General features: G+C 42.0%; 1 protein-coding gene across 8 annotated transcripts in view; it reads left to right on the forward strand.

The window, feature by feature from the left end:
• The window catches only part of mef2aa (myocyte enhancer factor 2aa), a 66,607-nt gene that overhangs the window by 27,392 nt on the left and 13,084 nt on the right, over positions 1–26,131 (forward strand). For 3 of the 8 annotated variants that reach the window (XM_053886678.1, XM_053886677.1, XM_053886679.1), the window contains exons 3-6: positions 1,502–1,705; positions 16,645–16,776; positions 16,846–16,980; positions 19,042–19,264. In XM_053886678.1, the coding sequence (XP_053742653.1) occupies positions 1,502–1,705; positions 16,645–16,776; positions 16,846–16,980; positions 19,042–19,264 (694 nt within the window). The remainder of the gene's footprint in view (positions 1–1,501; positions 1,706–16,644; positions 16,777–16,845; positions 16,981–19,041; positions 19,265–26,131) is intronic. The other 5 variants (XM_053886680.1, XM_053886682.1, XM_053886681.1 and 2 more) reach the window with 3 other exon arrangements.

Genomic DNA, 26,131 nt, shown 5'->3' on the forward strand with positions numbered 1-26,131 from the left:
AAAACACTGCTGTTTTAATACCTGGTCATCTGAAAACAATCATCTGCGACTACCCCTCAATCCCTCTTCATTCAAACACCCACCCACCTTTTCTGGCAGGTCCGAAATGTTCCACTGCTGTCAGATTTATTCGTCCTACTTCCTGCTGCTCCTTTGACTATAGGATGCCTGAGGTAGTTATATTGGAGTGCACGAATGACAGCGAGGAAATATCAGGGTCTATCCCTGGGATTTGGAGAGTGGACTTTTGTGACTCTCTGAGCCCATAAACCCGTCAGGTGATAAGAATAAAATGAAAGCCGTCCAACCAAATTTGTGAGTGTGGAACTCTCCATCGTTCACATGGTGTTTCCAGCTTGAGAAGAGTTCCACTAAGAGGCAGCGTAACATAATGACTTGTGCGTCCAGGTCCGAGGTGACCACAGAGACGGTATTGCAGAGATGCAGGACATAAAGTCACTTTGCAGGGAGGCTTGCATTACCACCAGAGTGATGTACGACCTGAAGTCCCATCTGAGGGCTCGTGTTACAAGGCTTATGCGGCACTACTGCGATAGCTTTCCGTATATGGAGTCAGAAGCTACAGTAATGTATGGACCCCTCTTGTTGCCAAAGCTCTGACTCAGCTCGCTGACTCGGGCCTCTAACCCTGACCTCTGGCTCGATAACTAGACGTTTCAGACGTGCACTATGTTATTGCAATCATTCTAAAGGTGGAGTGATCTTGTTATCTGTCACCTTGACTGCCGGGATACCGAACCATTCTAGTCACATAATGGGACCGTTGACGTGGGCTTCTGGCTTTCTGAGGAAGTCACACAAATGTTTACTTGTCACTCTCAGCGGTTGAGGGGATGAATAAGTGCTCATTTTTGTTTATTCAGCTTCTGCTTCAAAACTAGCATGTAGTTCTTGTCAAATACTTTTGAGTTGCTGTGACTCCTCTAAAAGCCACGTCAAATACTTGTTAGTTTTTATTAGTTGCTTTTCCTGAATGTGAAACCTTAATCTTTTGTATCAGATTGTTTCCATTAAACCCCTTTATCTACTGTACCTTTGGGTCAACAAATGACTGTGATTAATAACTTTATTTTAAACACAAATATTTGTTGCTAACAATGTGCAATGCTTGTTAATTCAATATGTGTTTCCGCAACCGGAACTGGTAGTTGTTCCAAGTCTTGCTGAACTCTTTTTCAAATGAAACTACTTACTGTAAATTCTGGACTATACCGTGGACCAGAATATTTGCTGCACCCACTAAAATTAAGAGGGAAAATAGATTTTGTTCTTACATAAGCTGCACCGGTCTATAAGCCGCAGGTGCAGTGGTGCTGTCTGCGCTGTAGAAGGGTCAGTGGACCATCCGCCTTAAAATGAATTGCTCTTTAAAGATGTCATGTGCGACAACATTCTTCTGGTATTGATGAACCAGTTCTCAACAACATAATACTTGAATCATGTTTCACATTAGATCAAGTAACCTCTGATTTTTCTGCAGGTGACCTTCACAAAGAGGAAGTTTGGCCTGATGAAAAAAGCCTACGAGCTGAGCGTACTCTGCGACTGTGAGATCGCACTCATCATCTTCAACAGCTCTAACAAACTGTTCCAGTACGCCAGCACAGACATGGACAAAGTGCTGCTAAAATACACAGAATACAACGAGCCCCACGAGAGCAGAACCAACTCTGACATCGTCGAGGTGAGTGTCGATTCGTACTCAGTTCAAAGAGCGTCCTCTTTAGCTACTGGGTTTTGTTTAAGAACACCCAGGAGCTTTACTTGTCAAGAGGATGCTCGGGGATGTTTGGGACATGAGGCCCAAGTTTCCTCCTCGTCACTATGCAGATATGGAACAGGGAGGTCTGTGCTGGCTGATAAGTGCGGCTCCTCCACACCATTAACCGACATGGTGAAGCTATCGCTGCTGGTTCAGAGGAAGCTCACCACTGTGATCACCCTGCTTCCCATAGATATTCCTCTACCTGAGTGTTTGCTTGACATTCAGCTTGATAATTGCTGCAGTTAAGTCTTTGGAACATTCCATACTACTCTATAAAACTCCATGAGCACTGTTGGCAGTCTTAGTTGGAGCAGAAGAGTGTACAATTTGTACGATTGTCAGAGTCTGCTGAGTGTCATAGAAAGATGAGGGGAACTGGCAGTTAACCCTTTGCTTGTGTAAGACACCCTTGTCTTAGACATTGTTTGGTCCATATATATTAAATGGAAACTATTGTTTTTTTTGTAAATTTGCAATTAGAAAGCAGTTTTGATGTCAGAGTAACTGAGACAAAAAGACAGGAAGCAGATAGAAGTAGCAGTGATGAAGACGCTGAGGTGGTCATTTGGAGTGACAGGGAAAGACGAGGAGTATATCAGAGGGATGTGGAGAAGCTTGGAGACAAAGTTATGGAGGGTTTGGACATGTGGAGAGGAGAGACAGTGTTGTACCAAGACTGTTGGAGATGGAGCTGGATGAGGAGAATTGGTGTAACCAGTGAGGGTGATAAAGCTAGGTCGATGGGGAGGTAACTAACTTGTTGTGGCAACCCCTTCCCGAAGACAGTCGATTGTTACGATGCAGATAAAGAAAATGTGACACTCTCAGCTACTCAAACAAGTCTGGTTCCGGTTGATTTTTGGTGGACCCTCGGAGGGTTATCTTTGAGGAAAATGAATTCAATTTCGGAAGCCAGAACGTCATTTAGCTCCTGATCTTAGGAAACTCTGACGCAGTCAGGCTCGAGTCACTGAGAAATCTATAAGGCAAAAAAGGAGAGAGTGACTCAGCTGGGCTTTTACAACAATTCGACTGCAACTTAAAGCTCAAGTTTGTGTTACTTACTCTGACTTACTCTACAGTATTTGTCACATTGTCACATCATGTGACAAAATGAGGCAAAAAAATACAAAATCACATGACATTTTTTTGCTGGTGTTCTGGGTTAAGGGACATTTATGGCAGTGTTCTGGGTCCATTTTTCGTGTTTTGCTGCACGTTTCCACAAAGCTTACGGATATGGACCATAGGAGAATACCACCTGAAACTATGGGGGCAGTGTAGCTGTTACTACCCGATACATAGCTGTAATGAGACACGAAGAAGACATAACAACAGTGGAAAATCTCTGTCCTCCTTTCCGGCCTCTGCCTTCGACAACACTGTGTCTGTTTTCCTCTTTTATTCAAGAAGTACATCATCTCTTCTTTCACAGTCGCCATGTTGGTTTAGTGATAATTTTGACGCTGGGCTGCTCCCCCGGTGGATATAATGGTGAACAACAAGACCAATGTATAGTATGCATCAGAGCGTGTGATCAGCAATGATCTTCTGAAAAAGGCGGGTACATTTTTGTATGTAAAGACAAAATAAATGGTCCTTTATGGGGGAATGAATATGGTGGGCGGCCTGGCTAGGTCTACAGTTCCTAATGGGTCGCTGTTGGACTATTGGCTTTAAAGCAAACCATTAGATTTATGTTGACTGCTCAAATTCCATGACTTCATCATCAAAATAAGTCACCCAGAATTTCGGTCAAGGCAAAGGTCCAGTGCTGTGGGGTGAAAGAGCATTTGTGATTTACCGTCCATTGTGTTATTCAGCGCTCCTCTCCTGTTTCTCAAAATTGCGCTCAAACCCAGATTTCTCCTCTCAATTTTGAATTAATAGGTTCATCTGAGCTCCAAAATTCTTTTTGCAGATATGTCTGTCGCACATAATTTTTTTTCGGCAAAGCCGTAAAAGTGATTTAGTGGATCCATGGTTTTGGAAGACGGAAGAATTACATACAGAGTCAGTTGTGGCCTATTATCTTTTATTCATGCAGCCCCTGCTTGTGAATTACCTGCTTGGCAGAGCTGCCGGAGAGTGTTCTGGCGTCCTGTGGATGCAGTCGCTCCTTCACCAGGGGCCCTCTCAGCTGAGCCGGGGCGCACCTGCATAAAAAATACATGTATACATCTCTGTCTTACGTAACTGTGACCACAAATGTGTTTTTCTGCAAATCCGGTCTGTCATTTTCTTAAAACACCTTAGTTTGCCCCACGTTTTCGTGATTCATTGGTGCTTTTGTCGATACTTTGAATGCATGCGTACAATTCAGTTGAGGTTCACAATCTAATATAATCAAAAAAAGTACACTCCAATTTTGCCAAACTGCTTTGATAATTTTCTGATCATTGTTCACATATTGTCATGATTTATTCAAACACAGTCATTTACTATGAATTATTCAGTTGTCAAGAATATAAAAAGCACATTATGTCCAAACACATCATTTAAATGTCTGATTCTGATATAGTACTAATGCTAATGGTACTACCACTGCTGTAATGACTAATACGATAAAAAGGTAGTGGTTTACTGGAGACATTTGAACTCATGTAACTATTATCTATAATGCTTGATGATCACAACAGCACGAGCCCACTTTGTGTGGTGACAGTGGCACACATTCATAATTGTTTGTAGGTCAGTTGATACTTGGTTGGGACTTAATGATGTTGCTGTTAGTGCAGAGTATCTCCAATTTCCTCCATTAGTCCTGAAGCTCACAGTGTTTCGTCAGGGACTGACTGTCTTCATGTGTCTTGCTGTGGCCCAGCATCCCGTCCAACACCGTGGCTATATCTGTTATTATGGCTGTCAATAGATTTTACATTTTAATCTTAATAATCGATCTAAAGCGTAGCTAACACACGATTGATAAACAGATACAAAATGTGTGATTCATTTGCCACCAATCGCGAGTTAACTCAGCTTCAGTGCAATTTATTGAGATCCATTGTGAGCCCTACCTGGAATTCCTCTCAGAATCCCACGGACTTTAAGGCTTTTTAGAGATCTAGAGTCGAAACAATGGAGTATCAAATTCTGTATACAGCTGACCATATGTTGTTGGAATGCTGAAGGCTTAAACCGACTTAAACACCCAACCCACTCTTGCCATCAAAGCACACCGTCAGCTGTTAACTTGCTATGTCCACTAACTTTTGCACTGGAAGTCGATTGACTTCATGATTCTCAACAGTAGTGTTAGGCGATCGCTTTAAGCTGCTCTCTGGTGTTCGACAGATACATTTTGTTCAAGTACGATGTTGCACCAGTGAATGACCGACATTATACTGGAGCGTCAGTAGACCGACTTTTCCCTTGCGGCCACTTTCAAGAAAGCTGTCCTGCTTCACAAAGGCAGGAACAAGCCGCTGTTGTCCCTGCTCACTCACTCGGCCAGAATCTTTGCAGAACTGCACAAACCCGCTCTGCCTGCTGGCTACATGGTCCTGGCTCAGAAGTGAAGAAGCAGAGCAGAAGTAACCATCTCCGTCCACATCACAGCATCACCACACAACCTCGCCATTGGACTGTTCTCAGAACCAATGTCAGAAAATATGCTTTCATCATCTCATCAGACAGATCTGTCCTCTCAGGTGTTTTCAGACCCCTCATTCAACCTTTCGGGCTGATGCCTACAGAGAATATCTGTGCCGCTTTTGTAACAGCGTTGGGAACCTGCCCCTCCCCCCTGTGTCCATCAAGACAAATAAGCTTCACATGAGATCACTTTCTTTGGACACTTATCTTAATTTTTAAATTGTGTTAAGCCTCGTTTGCAGCTCTGCCGTGCAAACAATCATGTGCTCATTTGTCCAGTTCTGGAGAGGCGGTAAACGCTCTCCTGCCTTCCATCGGGAAGCTGTGTCCGTGCGAGAGACCAAAACCAAAGGTCACATTCCTGCTCTGTAGTACCATCTGTAGATAAAGACTGGGCTGTGCGGTGTGAGAGAACACTCTCCATGTTTTCCACAGATGGATGCATGCCTGGGCCACAGTGTGATAACCCAGCGAGGGCTGTGGACTTTGTCTCAGAACTTGGCTGGCACTCCAAAGCCGAGCTGGAGGCTCAGATTTTTTTTTTTTTACCACTATGTTTGAGTAAATATGCCGTTACTCAACCCGTAATGCGGCAGAAAGATTTTTGGGCACGCTAGCTAGCCTTATCCATATCCTGTGTTTATTGAAATGCTGGACAGTTCAAACTAAAAAAAAAAACATAGCCTGAAGCACAACAATATATGCGATTATTTGCTCCCAATAATTTGGCCACCGCTATTGCACACGAACAAGGCGTGCGTTTTAATTCTATGTACCTGTAAATTGAAGTTGCCAAATGTAAATGGTGTTAATTTTAATGGGTTATTGGTCATCATACTTTTTTGAAGAAGGCAATCAGGGTGTGTAGGTGATTTAGTGAAATGTTGGTGGCGCTCCATAGTTTCATTTGGATTTAACGTGCAATTGTTTTGATGGGTTTGTCATTCGAGGTGAGCCCGTCTCTACTTGCCACTTATGTATGTTGTGGGAGTTACATTACAACTGTATTGCACACTGTCCGATTTACATGTAAATACAATCTAAATAAATTGACCCAGATTGGCTTTAGATGGACTTCACTTAACAGATGCGACATGTGCTGTGTTCCATTTAGCTCAGAAGTTGGAAGCCGGAGGTGGGAATGGCATCACAGGCGAGTACCAAAGGAAGACACCTCATAAACAGTGTAGCAGGCATTGACCCGGCTAGCAATAGCCATTGTATTCATAGTCCATATTATAAAATTTAAAATTGCACTACAGAAACACTTCTATTCGTGCGTCCAATAGGGAAGGTAACTGAATTCCTGGTGGTCATTGTTGGGACATCATGATGTACAGTTTCGTGAGTCACATCGCCTTGGAGTTTATTAGCTAGCGCTGTGTTATTTCAAATATATCGCGTCATAAACTTTATTTTAACCAGTCTCTTGTCTTTGGTTTTTGTTTGTGGAGAACATTCCTACTTGTGAAGTTTTGATGGCGATGCTTCGATTGTGTTCTTTATTGAATCCTCTCTATACCACAAATGAAAACACTGCTGCTGGTCATTAGATTAATCCAATAATCTTCACTCTGCCCCTCCGCCTGCCGGTGGAGTTAATGAAATTATGCTCTTGCTCTACTATAACCTCACACCGTTCTCCGGCTCACTCACTGAGCGAAGTCTCTGGGCGAAACCTTGGAATGCTTCATCAAACCCAAGCAGCATCTGTCGCAACAATCAAAGCGCACAGTTTCTGGAGTAATGCAGTCCAAAATGAAGCATTTGAAATCTCATAAACAATTGTCATTCAAGACGATTGTTCCTTAAATGCAACAAATCAAACCTCTACGCATGTGTCCTTTACAGTAAAGCTTTGCACAGGAGCCGAAATCATTCAAAGGGAAATGCTGCGCAGCTTATCTTCCTCATAATAAATAGTGGCAGCCATTGTGAATGTGGCTGGGGAGTAGTGAACAATCCTTCTCTGTTTATGAGGGAACAGTTTGCCTCTCACAGAACCTTGAGAGCAGAAGGAAATTAGCATAAAATCATCAGGTAATTTCCATGAGTTTTTATTTGGCGATCAGTATCTACTTCTGTCATGAATGGAAGGTAATGAATCATTCAAGCAGATTTGCAAGTCTTATTGAATCATTGCAAATTTTGACCGGTGCAGAATGTCAGACTTGAACCTTCGACCTCCGTTGGCCACAAAAGTGGCTTTTCATGTGAGAGCCCAGAAGTCATTTGTCATGTTGAGGAACAGACATGAGCTGCTGATGTTGTCCATCAAAGTCAGATAATGAATTATGACAAATTTTTGACTTAATAGAAGCAAATCAGGACAAATGTTTGGCACTGGACGGGTCTTCAGTTAGCCTGATGGATCAATTGTTCTCCTTTTGGCGGCTCATTTCAGGATTGTGGCGGAAGCAAAACAAAGATAATGTCTCTCTAAGCATATTTTTACTAGCACTCTCCAAATATCTTAAAACTTACTGCAACCGTTTGTTGGGATGTGGTCCATAAAGTGCTGATGAGGTTTTTTTTTTTTTTTAAATGGACTTCAGCTAGAGTTCTGGCATCACCGGTGAAGTGAAGCTGAGAAGTGAAGATACAAATATTTGTATTTATAGTGCTATATATATATAGTTTGTAACAAATATTTATAGTGCTGCGTTTACTGTCAAAGGCTTTATTATTTAAAAAACTATGCCACAATTAATCACAACTATTTCTCATAGTCAAAATTCACCTGCAAACTGTTTGCAGGTGATGTTAGAAACCGCATAATTTAAATTAAGTTATGTTTCTTCGTCTCATCAGTGTTACCTCAGAGGTTCAGGTGTGAATTTGGTTAATAGCTAACACGCCAAAGTGTCATTGATACCGTTATATAATTAACACATTCTTCAATTTAAGGGTGCGAATTGATTTCATATCTTCTACGGAGGTTTTGTATGTATCTACCTATATGTGGATGAATATTGCGTTTGTTAAAATGGAGGTTTTTCATCGCGGCAATAATGAGAAGGCGTCTTAAATCAAATGTCATCACTATTGACAGAGACTTATTAGTTTGACAGAAGGTATGTGAATCACTCGCCTCCAACACATATTTAATCTTATCTGCCCTTTCAGACTCCTGCCATATATTGCGGTTATATTAATATATTTGTGTATACATTTTGTGATAGCTGCCTTCCTGCAATATTAAAAAGGAGTTTTAATACAGGCATAGGTGCCGTCTCATTGCTGTATTACAGAAGATCATCAGAGGAGCTAGTGTGTCAATGTCTCTCACATAGAAACGGCTACATTTTAAATCAGGCTGATATTATTTTGAACAGAGAGGTTGGATGATGTTAGAGAAGCGGTTCTAATGGTTCTGTTGCTAGCAACACTTCAAAGTGCCCCCTTTTATAGGACAAGGACTTCTTTTCCTCTGGGCTTTTAGTGAAAAAGGGTCACCACTCCTCTTTTGTGGGTTTTTTTGAGTGTAATGAAACAGCAGTAATGTTCATGAGAGTATGTCAGTGTGCGTCTCTATAGCTGCCACATAATGCGACACTTCTTCAGATGCATCTGAAGTCGTCAATGAAGTATTTTGTTTTTCTGTCCATTCATGTTGTTGTTTGGTTACGTCTCTCTGGTGTGTGATGCTTGTTACCAGGTTACAGCATTGCGACTTTTGCTTTTGGCACTTGTCAGGCTTCATTGACGTCAGAGGTTCTTTTGCTTTTCTGCTCTCCACACTCTCCATGACAAGTGAAGACAAGTTTCAAAAAAACACCACGACCATTCTCTGGTCACTGATTAATCAGTCGGAGAAATATGATATTGACTTCACACCGACCTGTGAAGAGCTTTTATTAGTGAGCCTCTTTATCGACGCAGTTATTATAAAAATGATAATAACTTGGAGCATCAAATATTATATAAGTCATGGTGTATCATGTCATCTTAAAGCCCTGCTGAAGAAAATTAAAATATATGTTATTGTTTTTAAATATTTGTAAGTAGAATTGACAGTTTTACTTTTTGATTGATGGACTGTGTTCTTCTGTGTTGTTTTATTTGAAAAGATAAGTGCAGAGGAGTGTGTCACCTCTTGCCAAATTCTCACAGCTAAGGTGTCATCTATTGACGATTAAGAACTTGACCTTTTCTCCTCAGGGTGATGCAGAAATCAGCGGTTTGCATTGCTTGTTCACACATAAGGCTTTCAGTTGAATCAAGTGTTTCCCCCTCCCAAGGCGTTTCCTGGCAGTTCAGGCCGAGCTTCACCAGACTGTCCAGCACGTAAATATGAACAGTTGGGGTAAGGGTTTAGGTGTGAGTAGGGATGTGTTGCAACCATGCGACTTGGTTGCACGTTTGGCATCAATCTTACCGTCAAACAAGATACTATGTGTACAAAGTAACATGTAAAAGTGACTTATTAGAGAGAGTTGGGGGCAGCACCTGGCGAAGTTTCTACCTTGACTTGGTTGTAAGACATGATAGCTGTGCTCACAGAGACTAGAGATTGGGGTTAGGGTGAGATTTTGGTGGAGGTATTTCAGAGCTCGATAGACACGACAATTTGAGATCAATTTAAAAATGAATCGGAAGCTGGTGTTAGAAAAAGATGGGTGTGATGCATGATCAGATGCTCTGCAACACTGTTGTTTTACGGTTTTTCCTGCTTTTATTGTCAACCTTGTTTCTGTTATACCATTTAATTTTATGTTATACATTTACTATTGTCTTCTCTTGGGACTGCTTTGGAATATTCAGTGTTGTTAAGACAAGTATGGTTTTATAAAATAATCATTATTCTCCCTGTGAATGTCTTTGAGTCAATAGGTCCACGACAAAATTGTACCAATCAGGACAAACATTAGCTTTTTAAATTAGTTGTATTTGGCTATGATTTTTAAACTTTTTTATTTAAATAATATTTATTTAAAATAATATAATGATCAGAAATACTTTAGTTCTTTTCATGACAGAATTGCAGGCCCATCTACAGGGGTTGGACAAAATAACGGAAACACCTTAAAGCTTTTTTAGCTTTTAGCTTTTGTCTTTGATGTCAATTGTCGGCTATAAACAAAAAGAGAATGGAAAAGCAAATGGAAAATGTATGTTCTCTCAAGTTTCCCAGCACTTTTTGTTATTCACTTTCACTCTTTTCAGCATTTTTATATTCAGTCCACTGTCTAGGGCACTTGCAAGTGAAAACAAGTTCACAAGTCATCACATGAACAGAGGAGTCTCAAGGCCAGCAGTGAGCAAAACTGATCCTCGCGCTAAAGATCATTAAACCACAAGAGTCCATCCCGTCTCCCTCCATGACCTTGCAGGTTGAACGGCTGAAACGGGAGCTTCCTTTCGTAAACACAGCGAGTAGCCCGTGCAACTCCAAGCTTGCCCTTGCGCCCCCCTCCTCCCTGTGCGTGTTGTGTGGTGAGGCCGAGGACAGAGCTCGGCCCGCAGGGATGGGGGCGCTCCGGCTCGGCTGGCGGCGTGCCACCTTTCCCTGGCTGCTCGCTCTGCTGGGGCCAGGGAGAGAAGCTGCCGTGTCTCAGATTGATGAGGACAGGTCTGTGGTCTGGGTGTAGGGTGTTGCAGAACAGACGTCCTGCTGGCACATCCTGCCCTCTTGGCTGCCCGCCCCCATCTCTCCGTATTCGCCTTATCGGAACTCCTAATTGTCCTTATGAATATTTTAGAGCCGAGCAGGAATGGGAGTTCAGGGTTGGGGGTATGGTTACAAGGGCCCTGACAGCTAATGATCCACTCAATGACCAGGGAGTCAGAAGGGGGCAGGGGCGAAGATGCAGGACGAAGATTTCAAATACAACATATGACTTGTCTGGGTTTGCTTTGGTCTCCTTTTCTCCAGCTGAAAATGATGGCGACATGGAGTGGACTTTTCAATTTGCTCCTCTGCAGATGGAAAGCTTCTAATAGCGTTGTCATTCTGCACGTCAGCTCAGAAGGGACCCTTGGCTGCACAGCAATTGCCTGCTATTCACTTAAATGAGTGGGCTATATTTAATTGGCAGGCTTGTCAGTCAAATGCAGGTAATCTCGACTTCTCGCCCGTATGCGTCCCTCCCTCCTCCAGCGGGCAAGCTTCTCCTCCGACCACAGGGTCACACAACTTCAGATTTTTTTCAGCCCATTGTGCGCCTTCTATTGTCAGCGTCTAGATCTCACTCCATTTATTGTTTCTGGAACAGCTGCAAGACAACAATATTAAAATATAGGCTGCCGACAGCCACGCGGGGGACCGGCCTCCTCCCACTGCACTTCCTCTCTGCTAACTATCAAGACAATGGAGTGAGCCAAAGGAAGCACATGAATTCAGCCTCGTATCCGGATATCATTCCATTCACTACTCTTTCTTGTGTAATGGTCATGTGATATGACGAGAAACGGTCATAGATCACACTGCCCGTTCAATATACTCAACATTCGTGGCAGGAAATTGGAGCCAGAAACAAAGCCAAGTACTGTTAGTGGATTAAAGATGATTTAACACAATAACAGTCTGTGATTGAGGACGAATATGACTTTTTTAATCCCAGAAATGGTTATTAAATCATGTGAGGAATGCAAATAATCTCGACATTTATGGAATAATTTAATGACTGATGGTGTCTGAAGATCTGTTTTCCTACAGACAGCATGATGCATGTTGCAAAATGACCCGAATGAATACATGAATAGAGTTGAGTTCTTCATGGTGATTTTGTTTTTCTATGCAACAAATTATGCTATTAATTATAATAAATCAATTATAAGCCAAGGGTTTATTATTATTTTTGTTATTGTTGTTGGCTCGGATCAGATTTACATGCATTCCAAAGATGAGCCCATTCATTTTATTACGTCTGGTCTTGTGACTGCGGCTAAAACTGAAGAAATAGGGGGAAAAATTGACTTCCTAAAACACATCGAATCACTGGAATGATCAGCTTTAATGTCACAAAAATCTATCTATCTATCAATCTATCTATCTATCTATTTTTTTATTTTTATTTTTTATTTTTTTCACAGACAAACCCAAAGATGCTTTAATGCCCTCGCAGTGAAGAATACAGCACCAGAGGGGAAAATGGAGCACAGTAGCGAAAGTCTCTTAAGATGTTATATAAGAGCAGAAATATTCCTAAGCAGATAAAAGCCTCCCTATCAGCCGCCTGCCCATGCTGATTTCCGAGTCCATTCACACTCAAAGGGGCTCTTTGATGAGCACATTAGATGGAACGGCCCCAACACAATGGGGATGTCATGAGGATTAGCACGCTACCTTGCTTAGTTTAGTGCTGGGCAGAGGGTCTAATTCGCACTGTATATGAGAGGCTGTGACACCCAACCAACAAACAAAGAGGTTAAGTTCCATTTAAATTCAGGTTCTTTAAAAGAGAAAGGAAAAAAACTTCAGGATTGTTTTGTGGTTCACGGTGTTGGTCATTTCTCTGCCACCAATTACCGCTTAGTCTTATCGAGACTCCGGCATGAGGGGCTGTGGATTTCATTTGAGAGCAGTCAGCTCACAGAGGCATGGAGAATACGGTTACGTTTCAGGCTGTGTGTTATGAGACCAAAAATATTTTCTCCATGAAAAGCTGGAGAACGTCTAGCTCATTTGAGAGATTAGTAGTCCGACGAAGAATGCCAGGATAGTAAACACCATCCGTTAGGACAAAGGAGAGCATCATGAAGGGATTTGGTCCCAAAAGTATGAGACTCCCCAACACCCTGTAAATGATTTAATTCATGTTTTATGATGTGTATAATTTCAAATTTGATGCTTTGTTCGGGTTTTCATCTTTTGTTTCTCCAAAAGTATTGTGTTGACGGCAAACAAGAACTCCACAACAGGAGTTAATTACTTTGAAGTGGGTGTTCATGAGACCCAGTTTTAGAGGTGGTGTGTTTCAATAGCACACGCAAGTTGTGGTCCGCTGTGATTCACTCATAATGGAAGGCTTCTTTCCTCTCGTTCCTTCTCTTGTCTCCCCCACAGTTGGACGCCAAGCTTTTATATTGTACCACTATCATCCTCCTTTCTTTCCTGCTGTCTATTCAGCCGCTCAACAGTATAGTACATGAATAAGTTACATTCAGAAAGCTCTCTGGACACAAGAGAGGCAGAGCACCAGAGTCAAATGCTTTTCCGAGTCACATACGGCGAATTGCTTTGGACCCATTTTGCTGAAAGCTCCTCTTATGGAAGAGGTGATGGAGGGAGCCCGGGCGGCAGTTTGGGATTTATTTATTAGTCCATAAAATGTGGTCCAATTTGTTTATGGGGAGGACACTTGGAGGTAGCTGTTAGTGTTGCACAACATTGATTTGTTTTAGCTTTGCCAGTAAAGACGAGAAGTGAAAAACAAAGAGCAGTACACAACTTAAGACTCAATTAACCTGTGTTTACAAGTACAATTCAAAATTACATCCATATTTTTTTTAATTTAAAATAATTTTGTTTTAAAAAGTTAAATAAAATTGAATGAAAAACAAATGAAAATACAGAAAAAAGGAATTCAAAACATATTTTGAGACATTATCGGCAGATATTATTCGAAAAGAAGCAAATGGTTGGCTGAAATACTGATTTATAGTTTCAGAGTTACTATTTTTACTCTGCCCATTCTCTCTGGACAGCCAGTAACATCTCAGGAGAGTTGTCGGGATAATGAAGCTGCGCTGGTGAGAATTTCAGGACCAGACCTGTAATCATTACTAAGCTTCATTATTAAAATAAATAAGAAATAATAATAAGATATCTAAATAATAAAAAAAACAACAAATAATTGTTTGTTTTTAATATACATTACAAGACTTAATTACTTTATTATCTGTTAATATCTGAGCTAATACTGAACAATCCACTCTCCTCTAGTTTGGACACAGAGGAAAACAGTGTGTGTTGTGGAAATTAAAGGATCACACAAACATTGTCACATACATGCAGAATGGCTCCCACTTAGTTTGACGTCACGTCTATAATCGTTGGTTTTACATGATTTTAAAAAAGGATTTGTGTCCTTGTGAGTTGTTCAGGGTCTAGTGAATGAATCAGACTAGACCTTTTGGCATACAAGCACCGGTATGATTGTTTCTTTTCACAGCCAGACTGGTTGGTTGATTTTAATGCATTGGGTTGTTCAAGTTGAGTGTTGTTGTCGTCCTTTTGAGGTACATTGTGAGCAAGGACTGGAGGTTCAACCAGGGTCAGGCGTCCTTCAGGATTCTGTGTGGTCCCTTTTACGGAAATGTAGCCTTGCAGCTGTCCACCGTTGGCACGCGCGATGAGCTCAGCTTTGACAGGTGTTTGGTGTAGAGACACCTGTTTTGTCCATGTGGTGAGCGAGTGGTCCTTTTCTGGGACTCAAGAACGAGACGAACCGAGATTTAAAGTGCTCCTATAATAACCGATTCTCTGGTCTGCTAATATGTTTTCAAATTCTTCATGTCTGAGTAGACGTGCCTGACGACACCCCCCCCACCCCCTCACTCAACCCCCCCCACTATCTGCTTCCTGTTTACGAGCTGTGTCTCCCTAAACGGCTTGGTGAAGTGTTGTGAAAGTCAAGTCGCCCAGCCCTTCTCACACAGCCAACTCTCGACCAGGCCAACCAAAAAAATTCACATAATGAACAGGTTGGAGCTGAAATTTGCAGTTTCAGTTGGGATCTGCGGTGGAGGAGTTGAGAAATCGCACAGTTGAACCCGAGTAAACACAGGCCTCTTGGGATTTCGGTGGGAACGTCAACAGGAAATGAACCAGCAAGACCTTTTTCTTTCAGTTAGAAGAATGCCACCACACTGTGCTCTACCAAACTATAAAGATTCTGTGGCACAATTGAAGCCTTTAATTCGCACCACAGCTTTTTCTTTCTATTTTTTGGCTTTCGGGTGCCTGCTCCATGGCGATTTCTATGAACTTGAAGTCTGAAAAAACAAGATTACGGATAAATTGCCATGAAATTTGACTTCTGAATTATATTTTAGCTCGATGATTTTGTGCCCAAAATGTAGTGGTGGCAACAGTTATTCAAAGTTCGTCGTCGTCCTGAAGATTTATGTGATCCTGAGTCATCATATTTTTGTTCTGGATTAAACTATGTACAATGTGGTGCTGCTTTTCTTTTTAAAGCCCAATTAGATTCTTTTTTTGATTGTTTTGTTACTGTTTTTGAGTAAAACATACCGTTGTTTCAGTCATTTCATAAAATGCTTAAAAAAAAAAAATTTTTTTTTTTTTTTGAGACACAAATTTCAGTTGCTTTTTAAAACTTGTTCTTTTAGCGATTATACCACTTTCTTTTTTAAAATTCTGCATCTCATATTTTGCCGAATTCATATGGATTTTTGGGGGGTATAAAATTTCAACATGAACATTTGCTTTCCCCTCTTCAACGCTACAAAACAACACATTGTGTTTAAAGCGTTCTCTCTGGATTCTTCAGCTCAAACTGCAGCTTCTTGTGGATTTGGTAGTGTTATATATGACTCCGCGGTTGAGATCAGCAGCATATATCTCATCACCGCGAGGATGTCACAGCTCTTTCCCTCACCACTCACACTTCCACACACGCTGACACGTCTTCTTTGTTGAGTGATGAAGATGAGAAATTGAGAGTGAGGTCTCATTAGTGTGTGTAGGTTCCTCTCCTCCGGCTTGCACTCCGAGCCCCACATCCACAGGGGTCAGCGACCTCCATGTAGACGTCGGCTTCTGAAAAAAAACCCCACCGACAGAAGTGTGAACCTGCAACCGCCTGATAGAGGAACCTTGAGAGGCGCACATAAATCATGTTTTGATGTACACTGCCTTGATATCACAAGCTGTCACATGCTGTCAGCGGGTCTTGTTAACGCCGCTACTCAGAGCTGTAATGAGGCGCTGTGAACAGGATGTATGAGAGTGGAAGAGCACTTAACAGTTGTTGTTAAGTTGTTCGACATTTTTTTCTTTTTTTTCTGGAAGTTGGAGTCCAGTCTTATTACATTTGTGCGTGCGTCTTGTGTGTCTGCACACAGAATTTCATGCTGATGTTCGTGTTTAATAATCTGCACTTTCAGTGGAGACAGTCGTAGCAAATCAAAGATCCGGAGCTACTTTGGCGTATGATCATTTTACTCAGGGTTGCTTCGGCGAAGGAGGCAAAAGTTAATGGCAGAAGAAAGGGTGTAGAGAAGTTAAGGTGTTATTCACAAAAAACACAGCCACCACTTGTATACTGTTTCTTTTCAACTGTTCAATTTCCTTTCAGAAATTGAGAAACAAAGGCCATAATGACTGTGCTAGTCCCGATCCCGATGACTGTTTTGGGCACAGCCCCCTCATGGACGACCATTTCGGCAAACTAAGCGAAGAGAGTGATTTAATGTACAAGCGCTGTGGTGTAAGTACTTCCTTCGTCCTCCTGCTGTTTTGTGTTGATTCCCTGTCTTTATGTCGATGTTCACTACAGGCGCTAAACAAGAAAGAACACAGAGGTTGTGATAGCCCGGACCCTGATGCCTCATATGTCCTCACTCCTCACACTGAAGAAAAGTATAAAAAAATTAATGAGGAGTTTGATAATATGATGAGAAATCATAAAATCGTAAGTACTGTAAATGCAATGTTTTGCTTGGCTTTGTGGCACACAGGATTCTCACTCTTTTGTATTTTCATTTAACCTGTCTTCTCTTTTGGTTACCAACCCACCCACCACAAATCTGTCATGGGCTTTTTTTCTAGCCTAAAATTAATGCGACCTTCTTTCTTTCCTCTCTGTGTGCACTTAACTATCTCCATTTGCAGATGATGTATTGACACGTCCTGATAAGATCACAGGTGGAATATTGTGGATCACATGCTCTTTAAACCCTATTGATACAAGCTATTGCATGAATCGTCAAGTTACACAACATACAGATATAATAAAGTACCTTTTAACTGCATACATTCTTCAGTTCTTGTTTGAACTCCTAAACTTATAGTTTGGTTTTACCATCTGAGTTCCAGTCAGGGAGGCAGCATGCCTACTCAGGTTAGGGAACATCTCAGTGTGTTCCCAATATTTGAACTCCATCAGTGAGTGGATGACTTTTTGCTGCTGATGTGGACCTGTTATCTCTGAAGCCTCTACTGGGGATGGAAATGAGCTTCTCGTTGTGTGAAGCCTTTGCCATCTGCCAACCAAAAAGAAAGAAAATATCCAAAATAAAAAATATATGAAATATAATAATTCTCATACTGACTTCGTATGAGCGGGAAAATCAGTGCAGAAGTTTTAAGTTTGTACAAAGGAGGCAGTTGACCAAGTATTCAGATTACCTGCTAACTTGCTATATTTTACCTCACATTTTGGATCGTCAGCATAGGGTGCCCCTAAACTGGGATTTTAACCACCTAAGATGAGGTTTTCCCACCTCAAGGTGAGTTTTCCACTTTCTTCTTCAACATGTATTTAAGTGACTCGCAATGTCAGTCTGTGGCAGAGTCTTTTAAGGTAGACAGTTAAGGTGTACCCCCTCTGTGGAGACACCCCTTATGCAGGGAAAAAATCCTGGGGAGAACCTTGAAAATAACTTGGGGGGCACACCCATCGAAAATGATGCTTCATGGGTAGTAGATTGGTATATCCTTGGGGTCTTCCCTTAGAGTCTCAGATCCGAGTTTGTGTCTCAATAGGATGCAAATGAAGCCTCTCCTTTTAGACCTCAAAGTAGGACTAAGATATAAAGTAGACAGATGTTGTGCTCAACATTCTAGTTTGGCACTCAACTAAATGAAAGGATAACCATTGTGCCACATTGAAATGAAGCTTCTGCTTTCATCAGTAATTAAAATTACAGCATTTTTAGGGTGTATTTTGATTTCTGTATTTCAGCAGCACCAAAGTAAGTCTGTTGTAGGACGCTTGAAAGCAAATATAACTCTAGCTACCCAGCGACATTAATTATTCATCCATCCAAATGCACCGCAGGTTGAAATATCACCTATAACTCCTGTGAATAGCTCCCGCATCAACATTACCGTACTGTAATTTACCTCCCCTCGTCGTGCAGGACGTCGTCTCGGCCCGCTAAAGCCACCTCCTGTGATCTTACCAAGGTGTGACAACAGAGCATTGCAAGAACACAGTGTTTAGCTGTTCCTTCTGTGCTCCTGACACCAACAGCATTAACCGACTAATGACGACATCCGAACGGCCCGACTGGATAATGCTATGATGAGAAGTTACCACCCGTCATTCTCACTTCCGTCTTGCCCAGTCAGCACTTTGTTTGTGAATGCGAGCGACGTCACACATGGTGTTAACCAAAGTGTCTGACTGCTGCAATGCCCAAGTGCTGAGTAGAATGCATGTGAATGGATATTTTCTGTTTTCTTTGTGCTGCTGTGTCACTGATGTGTTTTTTTTTATATGGATGACAATAACCAGAACAAACTCTTCTGATTGACACTGTGTAGATGTAGCACAGTTGTTGTTGGATTATTCTTCCACAGAATGATTTGGAACAAAATGTATGATGTCTTTCTTGTACACTGTGGTTGTCCTTGTGCTCTCTTTATTCCTCGGCTATCCCTCAGGGCTAGCTCTGTGTTCAATGATGCCATGACAACCACTTGCCAGCTCATCGTCTGAACAGTCGCATGTCTTGTGTCCTTCTTGCAGCCGACAGCATTGCCTCAGCAGAACTTCTCCATGCACGTGGCAGTGCCTGTCTCCAATCCCAACGCCATGTACCAATCTGGAGCGCCGCTTGGAGGTCAGAGTTTGGCGGCCGCTGCAGCCTCTCTGGGCGAAGGTGGGATGCTGTCCCCTCCGCAAAGCTCGCTGCACAGGAATGTGGCCTCAAGCGGGGCCCCTCAGAGACCCACCAGTGCCGGCAATGCAGGTTAGCGCACTCAAAGTTTCTGGTTGCTCTAATCACACGACATTTAAAGCGTCTGTCTGGCAGTCAGTGCTTAGATCTGTAACACTTCTCCACTAATGAGAACCACATCCTTGTACTTCACATATTCTCCTTGCAACTTCCCTTCACTTCCCTCACACTCTCGCACTAGTTTTTGGGTTCTTCACAAAGGAATCTGTTCCTTCTCCGGGTCAAACATATCACTTATGGTTTCCACTGCCTTATTATAACCCATCCCCACCGTGTTGGAGGGAAAAGATGACGAGCCCCACTGGCTTTTTGAACCTGTCTTCTGCTGCTTTCTAATCCAACGAACACTGCACTACCAACAACTCAACTTCACGCGATGTATTGTGTGTTCCATAAAAATCAAACCTCTCAAGTAGACGTCTCCAACCAATCTTCATTTGGCAAATCATTAAAAGTCACCCACAAAAGTAGTGGGAGACCTAGCTTAGCTGAATGTTAGTTTTTGTGGCGGTTTAGTGGCTCCTTTTCATTGCCCTTTTTGTCGCACTTAGACTAAGACTCCTAAAAGTACAAACAAACTCTATTTCTCTGACGATGTCCAGCCTTGTTCGGTATTACTCAGATTGGTCTCGCTGTCAATGGCGCCCCTATCCTTTCAGGTGAGTGTCTACATCGCTGAACTTCAGAAATGGTCACAAAGGGCAAACAGACAAGCAACGCGGTTGACCCGACTGAGAAAGAATTACAAACAAAAAACATAGAATACTCAATATGTTTCAATTTTTATGGTAGGTAGATCTTTGTGACTTGATAATTTATAAGTATTGTAAAGTCCGGACTATAGCGTGCACCGGAATATTCGCTGCACCCACTAAATTAAAAAGGAGTATAGACCTTGTTCATACATAAGCCACGCTGGTCTATAAGCCACAGGTGCAGTGGTGCTGTCTGAACCGTAGGTCAGTGGTGCACCCAGCTTAAAAATGCATGAGGATCACTTCTAAACTAGTTTTGAAAACAGGCTCCAGACTAACACATGAAACAAGCTGGGCAATATTCTGAACCTGAATCATGATTTCCTCACATCTTTTATTTACATTAAAGCACTCAAAATTCACTGTTTTCACCGCGTGTCCGAAGTTCTGACAGCACAGCCGGTCTCAGCTGCTGCTTCTCATCTCCGGTCCTCCACGAAATTGTTACTGTTGATGAGCTGCGGACACGAAAACAGCACATTTTGAGTGCTTTAAGGTAAATAAAACGCCTGTGATTTCAGCAGTTTGACGTGACCAGGCTCAATATTTCTGCAGCTTGACACACCAAAATCCATGTATTAGCTGCATCGCTGTATAAGCCGCAGGGTCCAGTCGGCGAGAAAAAAGTAACGGCTTATAGTTCGTAAATTACGGTAGCTCGCGAACTGAAAATGTCTGGCCTGCCCTGCTGTGGACGATAGCCCCGCTGTTGGTTGCTAACACATAGTGAATGAAACCTCAAGGTAGACTCACATATAAATAGCATAGCCCCTCTAGCGTCCTGTAAACAATTGTATTTAAGCATGTGTCACTGAATGAATATTCTAAAATGAAATCCCCTCATGAAATGACCACCCACAACATTGTCACAAGCATGGCGGGAAACCAAAGATAGGCGTTAAATAGATGACATCATAAACCTAGCGCTGTTATTCAATCTGTACATACGGCTCAGTGTGTTGCCAGAATTTAAAATAACAACTGACTTCACTTCTGTCTACAGTTGGACAAAAATGTTCAAAATGTGCCCAACATATTGAACGCGCAACATTCTGATTGTAACATGCTAATTTGATTTTGGTCGGACTCGTGTGACTGGTCACGGTTAAGGAGATTGCCTGCACTGCGGAGGCTCACTTCAAACTGTCGTGTGATTGCTGAAGTGCGCTAAGCTGGATATTTTCCTCCGATGAGGACATTAGGGGGAAAAGCCCTTTCCCGTTTAGTAAACTCTTAATTTAGATCTGTAAGACATCTGAACGCCGGCTCTGGCATCTCCATCCCTTGCTTGTGGATGCAGATGGTTGGTCATATCACTCTGTGCATCTCATTAGGTGGCATGCCGGATACCACAGCCATTTCAGTGCCAAGTGGTGTGGGCTGCAGCCCAGCGGGTAAGTCCTCCCGGAGAGATTCATTAGTCCTCAGAAGCACTGCCAGTGGACCTCCTGCTTAGCATGGGAGCGGGGTAGTTGTGTATCCATCTGTGACAGACAGTTGTCACTATCATCGACTGCCTTTGCTTGACCTTACAGCCACTACAAGCTCAGAGGATGCCGCGTTCTCCTTACAGTAGAGATGGTGAGATGAGTGAGAATGCAGCCGCGAGTGATGACTAAGCAATAAAGATGTCTTGTCGATGCTTTTTAAAACACAAGTTATGGTCCCTGCACCTGTGTCGCTTTAGCAAATGCGCTGATTTAGCTCTGGCAACGTGAAGGGAAATGGATCCTGAGTGAGGATTTATGTCATTTGTCTGGCAATATTTATGTTTTTTATTTTAGATTTTATTTGAAATTTCAGAAAATTCAAATTTCAAAGTTTACTTCTTTGTTTCCTCATAATGTATTTCAAGTCACTTTCTTTCCATGAATATATGACTTCACCCTGATGAAATCATGGGAGTCAAGCTCTTCGCATTACATTGGGTTTCACTTACTCATCCAAAATGCATGAATGGATTCATGCCCCCGAATAGTGAATTCAGTGTGTCTCTGTCCGTATTTAAAGCCCTCCAACGAGACGGATTCACGTCCTCTGAGATTAGATTTTTATCAGCACTTTCGTTGTTTGATTGTTAATAACTTTATTTCGCAACCTCCATCCATTTATTTGTAGGTCAGGTCGCGTGGGCGGCTGCTAGAGCAGAGGCCCACATTTCCCTCTCTCTGAAAACCAGCTTTTCGGGGGGAATACCGAGGCATTTCCAGGTCAACCAAGAAGAGATAAGATAAGATAAGACAGTCCTTTATTCATCCCACAATGGGGAAATTTGGCTTGTCACAGTGGCAATGTAAACATTCAAGATAAACTTAAACTTGAATTAACTCTGTAAAATAAATCAATGTATTTTACAAAAAATAAATAAAAATATAACCATGTGCCCAAGAAAGTGCAGTGACAGATAACCTCTCCTGTGTGTTTTGGGTCTGGCCCTAGGCCTCCTCCTAGTTGCATATGCATGGGATTTCTGACAAGATCTGTAAGTCCACTGGCTGAGGAGGAGCAACTCATAACCGCCATTAGCGTGGGAACGTAGATCCCGGAAATCGAGAGCTTTGCCTTTTCACTTCAAGAGAATGAGTCATCCTGGCTAAACACACGCTAAAGCTGTTATTTTGAGCTATTTTTCATAATGTCCAGATAAACCAGTTGTTCAACAGTAACTACTCAGTCAATGCCAACTATTAGTGTTGCAAGGTGCAGCTTCGAATGGTCAAACATGTTGAATGAAGGTGAACAACGACGATCATAGAAATACATTTTTAGTAGCACTGCTTTGTATACGACTACAACATTGTTGAATATAAAAAGCGCAGTTGTTGAAATCACAATTGAGGTACATGGAATACTGGGGAACTAGTTAAATCATACATGCTTTTGTTGACATAGGTATTTGCTTCATGCCCTCTGCCATTTCCCTTATAGAACACCAAATATTATGGCCCAGAATTTCTCTTACTTGGACATAACTCCCTGAAGAATGTGATTAATTGTTAGCTTGCGTCAAGCTGTTGATCAGACTCGGGGGATCTGTGCCTGTGGAAGCGTCTGCTCTGCTATGGAAGTAAACACTGACGAGTCAACTCGAGAAGAAGCGAAGATGATATGATAAAGTTAAATACAAAGGAGAAGTCATTTGTGTTGTCGAGGTTTTTGCTGATATACATGGTGAAAATAAGACCCTGGTATGAGCTGTGTTATATGTCACCATGATGCAGATGTGCAGATTTGGGCTTCAACCACCTTCGCACAGTCTTAGCTTCAGTTTTAGCTCAAGAAGATTAGATTATTTTAGAGTAGCTTTCGGAAATCGTAGAATGATATTAAATCTTAAACTAGATCAAACTGTGCTTCTGACAGAGATAACTACGTTTACATACTTTCTATGATGGCAACGTGTTCTCTGAATATTTAATTTTATCCCGAAACACTTCAACCTGGTATTAGCTCTCTACCACTGTATGTTGACATGCAGTGGCGTTAATTCTGTGTGTCAACAGAGTTGATCATGCAGCACATTCACTGTGTCACGCAGAGATCATAGAGTCTTGACCGTGTTTGTTGTACATGGTTCTTGCCGTCAAAGACATTCATGAATAGTTCAGCGACTAGATGTCCCTCACAGCAGGCTGTTTGGGGACAGCACAGTGTAGTTGAATCAAATTTCACAGACATTTGCGACTCAACACTGAATGATCTTCCAAACGTATTAAAGGCTCTTGCAACCCAACTGCTCCTTACATTTCAAGTCAAAGCCTGGATTTTCTGTCTCAACATATTCTGGCAGGTAAATAAACAAATAGTTTCTTCTAACAAGTCATGTAAGTGAAGCGTCTCCCGCTTGTTTCCTTCCCTGCACTGACAGGTGTTTCTGCTCCCCCCACCGCTCCAGCAACCCTTATAAGGCTCAACACAGGGCTGTAAGACGCCCGGTCCCACATAACCCTGTAGGTATTTGGACCATGACATCCCCCCTAAGTCCTCGGTACACAATGACCGGACAGGCTGTCACGGCTGCGATGTGCTGTGTGAGAGGAGCGAGCAGGTGGAGCTGCCTCTCAGCTCGCATTGTCCAAACAGATCATTATTTATTGTCTTGGAGAAGATGGCAAGAAGATAGATTTAGGTAGAGATGATTGATGTTGAGGGTTTCTTTGCATGTTTTAAAAGAAGGGTGCGGTTCTGGGTCGGATTGGATCCGCTGCCTGGGGGTGTCAGCAGTTGGCAGACTGTGAGTTTACTGCAGCTGTTGTTGTACTGCGGGGGGTGAGGATGGGGGGGGGGGGACGGACTCCACTGCCACTGTCAGATGACCATTCTTGACATAGCTCTGTATTTTCACATGTAGCAGCTATGACCGCAGCAGCACAGACGCCAGATGGATGGTTGGTCATGTGATAGCTTCTGAACATTTTTTGTGGTTTCGGCGCTGAGGGAATATCACCAAATTGGAGAGCAGTAGTGAAATAGTAAGCTTTTCTCAAGCGCTGGGCATAATAAGATGATTTATTTTCCACACAGCCTGCGGGCGGAATGATGGGCAGCTGATTTAATTTGGGGATCAGAAGGAGTTATTATTAACATTATAAGTATTTACTTTTGGTCCCACCAGTCAGAGCCGCTCTATGTGAGAAATGCCCGCGCATGCAAATGTAGCTGTCCATATTTCAAGGGATTGGATTTGGAACACAGCACTCGTTCAGAAATGACTCCAGAGTTGATCGAGATAATTCACCGTGCAACTCCGCTGCAAAACATAAGAGAAACGCTTGTGTTTGTCGAATGTTTGTGATTCACCCCCTTTTTAAGTTACTCAGCTATACTTACAGTCGGAACTCACTTTGTTCTGGTCTTAACTCCTTTAACACTGGTGTTACGTTAGCACGTTTGAACCTTATGAGGGCTCAGGGAACCCTCTTCATTCATTGGTATTTTGGAGCATTTTGGATGTCCACATCACATGGCCACCACTGCAACTCCACTCAGATTTTTCTTGCTCACTCCTGTCCTGGCTTTGTTGTCATATCATCAGGACCCTAAAGTTGGGTATCAAAAAAATGGTACGGGTCAGGTTGTTTTTTGTCATCACTTTCGGTGGTGGAAACACCAAAACAAGGCAACCAACTAGAACTATATACCGACCCAGGACACTCATGTAGACGCACCATTTCATTTGATACAAGCATAGTACTGTTTGTCATAGGTCAAGATAACATTGTGTGCCTCAGAACAAGCTAATAATGAAACAGAACCTCTATAAAATAACGCACATTCAGTAGGATGCTACATTCTTGGAATCACATTTGTTCTTTTCATTCGGGGAAAGAACAGAACATAGGCTGTGTTCATTTTGCGTTGAGATCACCTGTTATTATGTCAAGATGAAATGTAATTGCGGTTCATGCTCATGCACTTGAAATTGTTCAGAACTATACTGTGCATTTCCAATCTGGTTCCGCAATTAAATATGTCATTCTCTCTCTAATCATATATCTTCTTTCATTTCTCTGAAGCTTTTCTCCAGTTGAAACCTTTATGAAGGTTTATGAGGGAAATTGGCGAATGCAGTCTAGAATGAAGATTCATTTCTGTTGCATAAGATCAGTGCAAATGTCTGTTATTACTGCTGCATCACAAGCAAATTCAAAACAGCTTGTTTGTGCGGATGGTGAGTCACATTTGGTAACATTTGACCCCACCGCTCCATCGTTGTCGTTCGACTGATCTATCAGGTGTAAAATGCGGAGGGCTTTGAACGAGAACTGAGCTTGGCTCCGACCGTCACCCGCCACTTTGAGGTCACTGTGGAATATGACACAACTATTAAGACACAACTCAAGTTAAAGTCAAATACTACTCAAATAGCATTGCCAATAGAAAACACACATATTCTCCTTTATTAATCTCTTTCCAAAATATTTAAAATGTTTTTTTTCTGTGTTGCACTTTTCCTTTTTTTTTTCTCCTTGTTCTGGTTTTTAAACCTCCATCCTTTTTCAGGATGTGACAAATGTATTCCACCTTTATTATTGCCCCATAAAAATCATGATCTGAATATTAATCTTATTATTCTTTTTTATAAAATAAAAAAATCAGGTTAAATGAATGTTTATAAAGAAAT

The sequence above is a fragment of the Synchiropus splendidus genome, chromosome 14 (assembly GCF_027744825.2).
Source record: "Synchiropus splendidus isolate RoL2022-P1 chromosome 14, RoL_Sspl_1.0, whole genome shotgun sequence".
In the NCBI taxonomy this organism is placed as follows: domain Eukaryota; kingdom Metazoa; phylum Chordata; class Actinopteri; order Syngnathiformes; family Callionymidae; genus Synchiropus; species Synchiropus splendidus.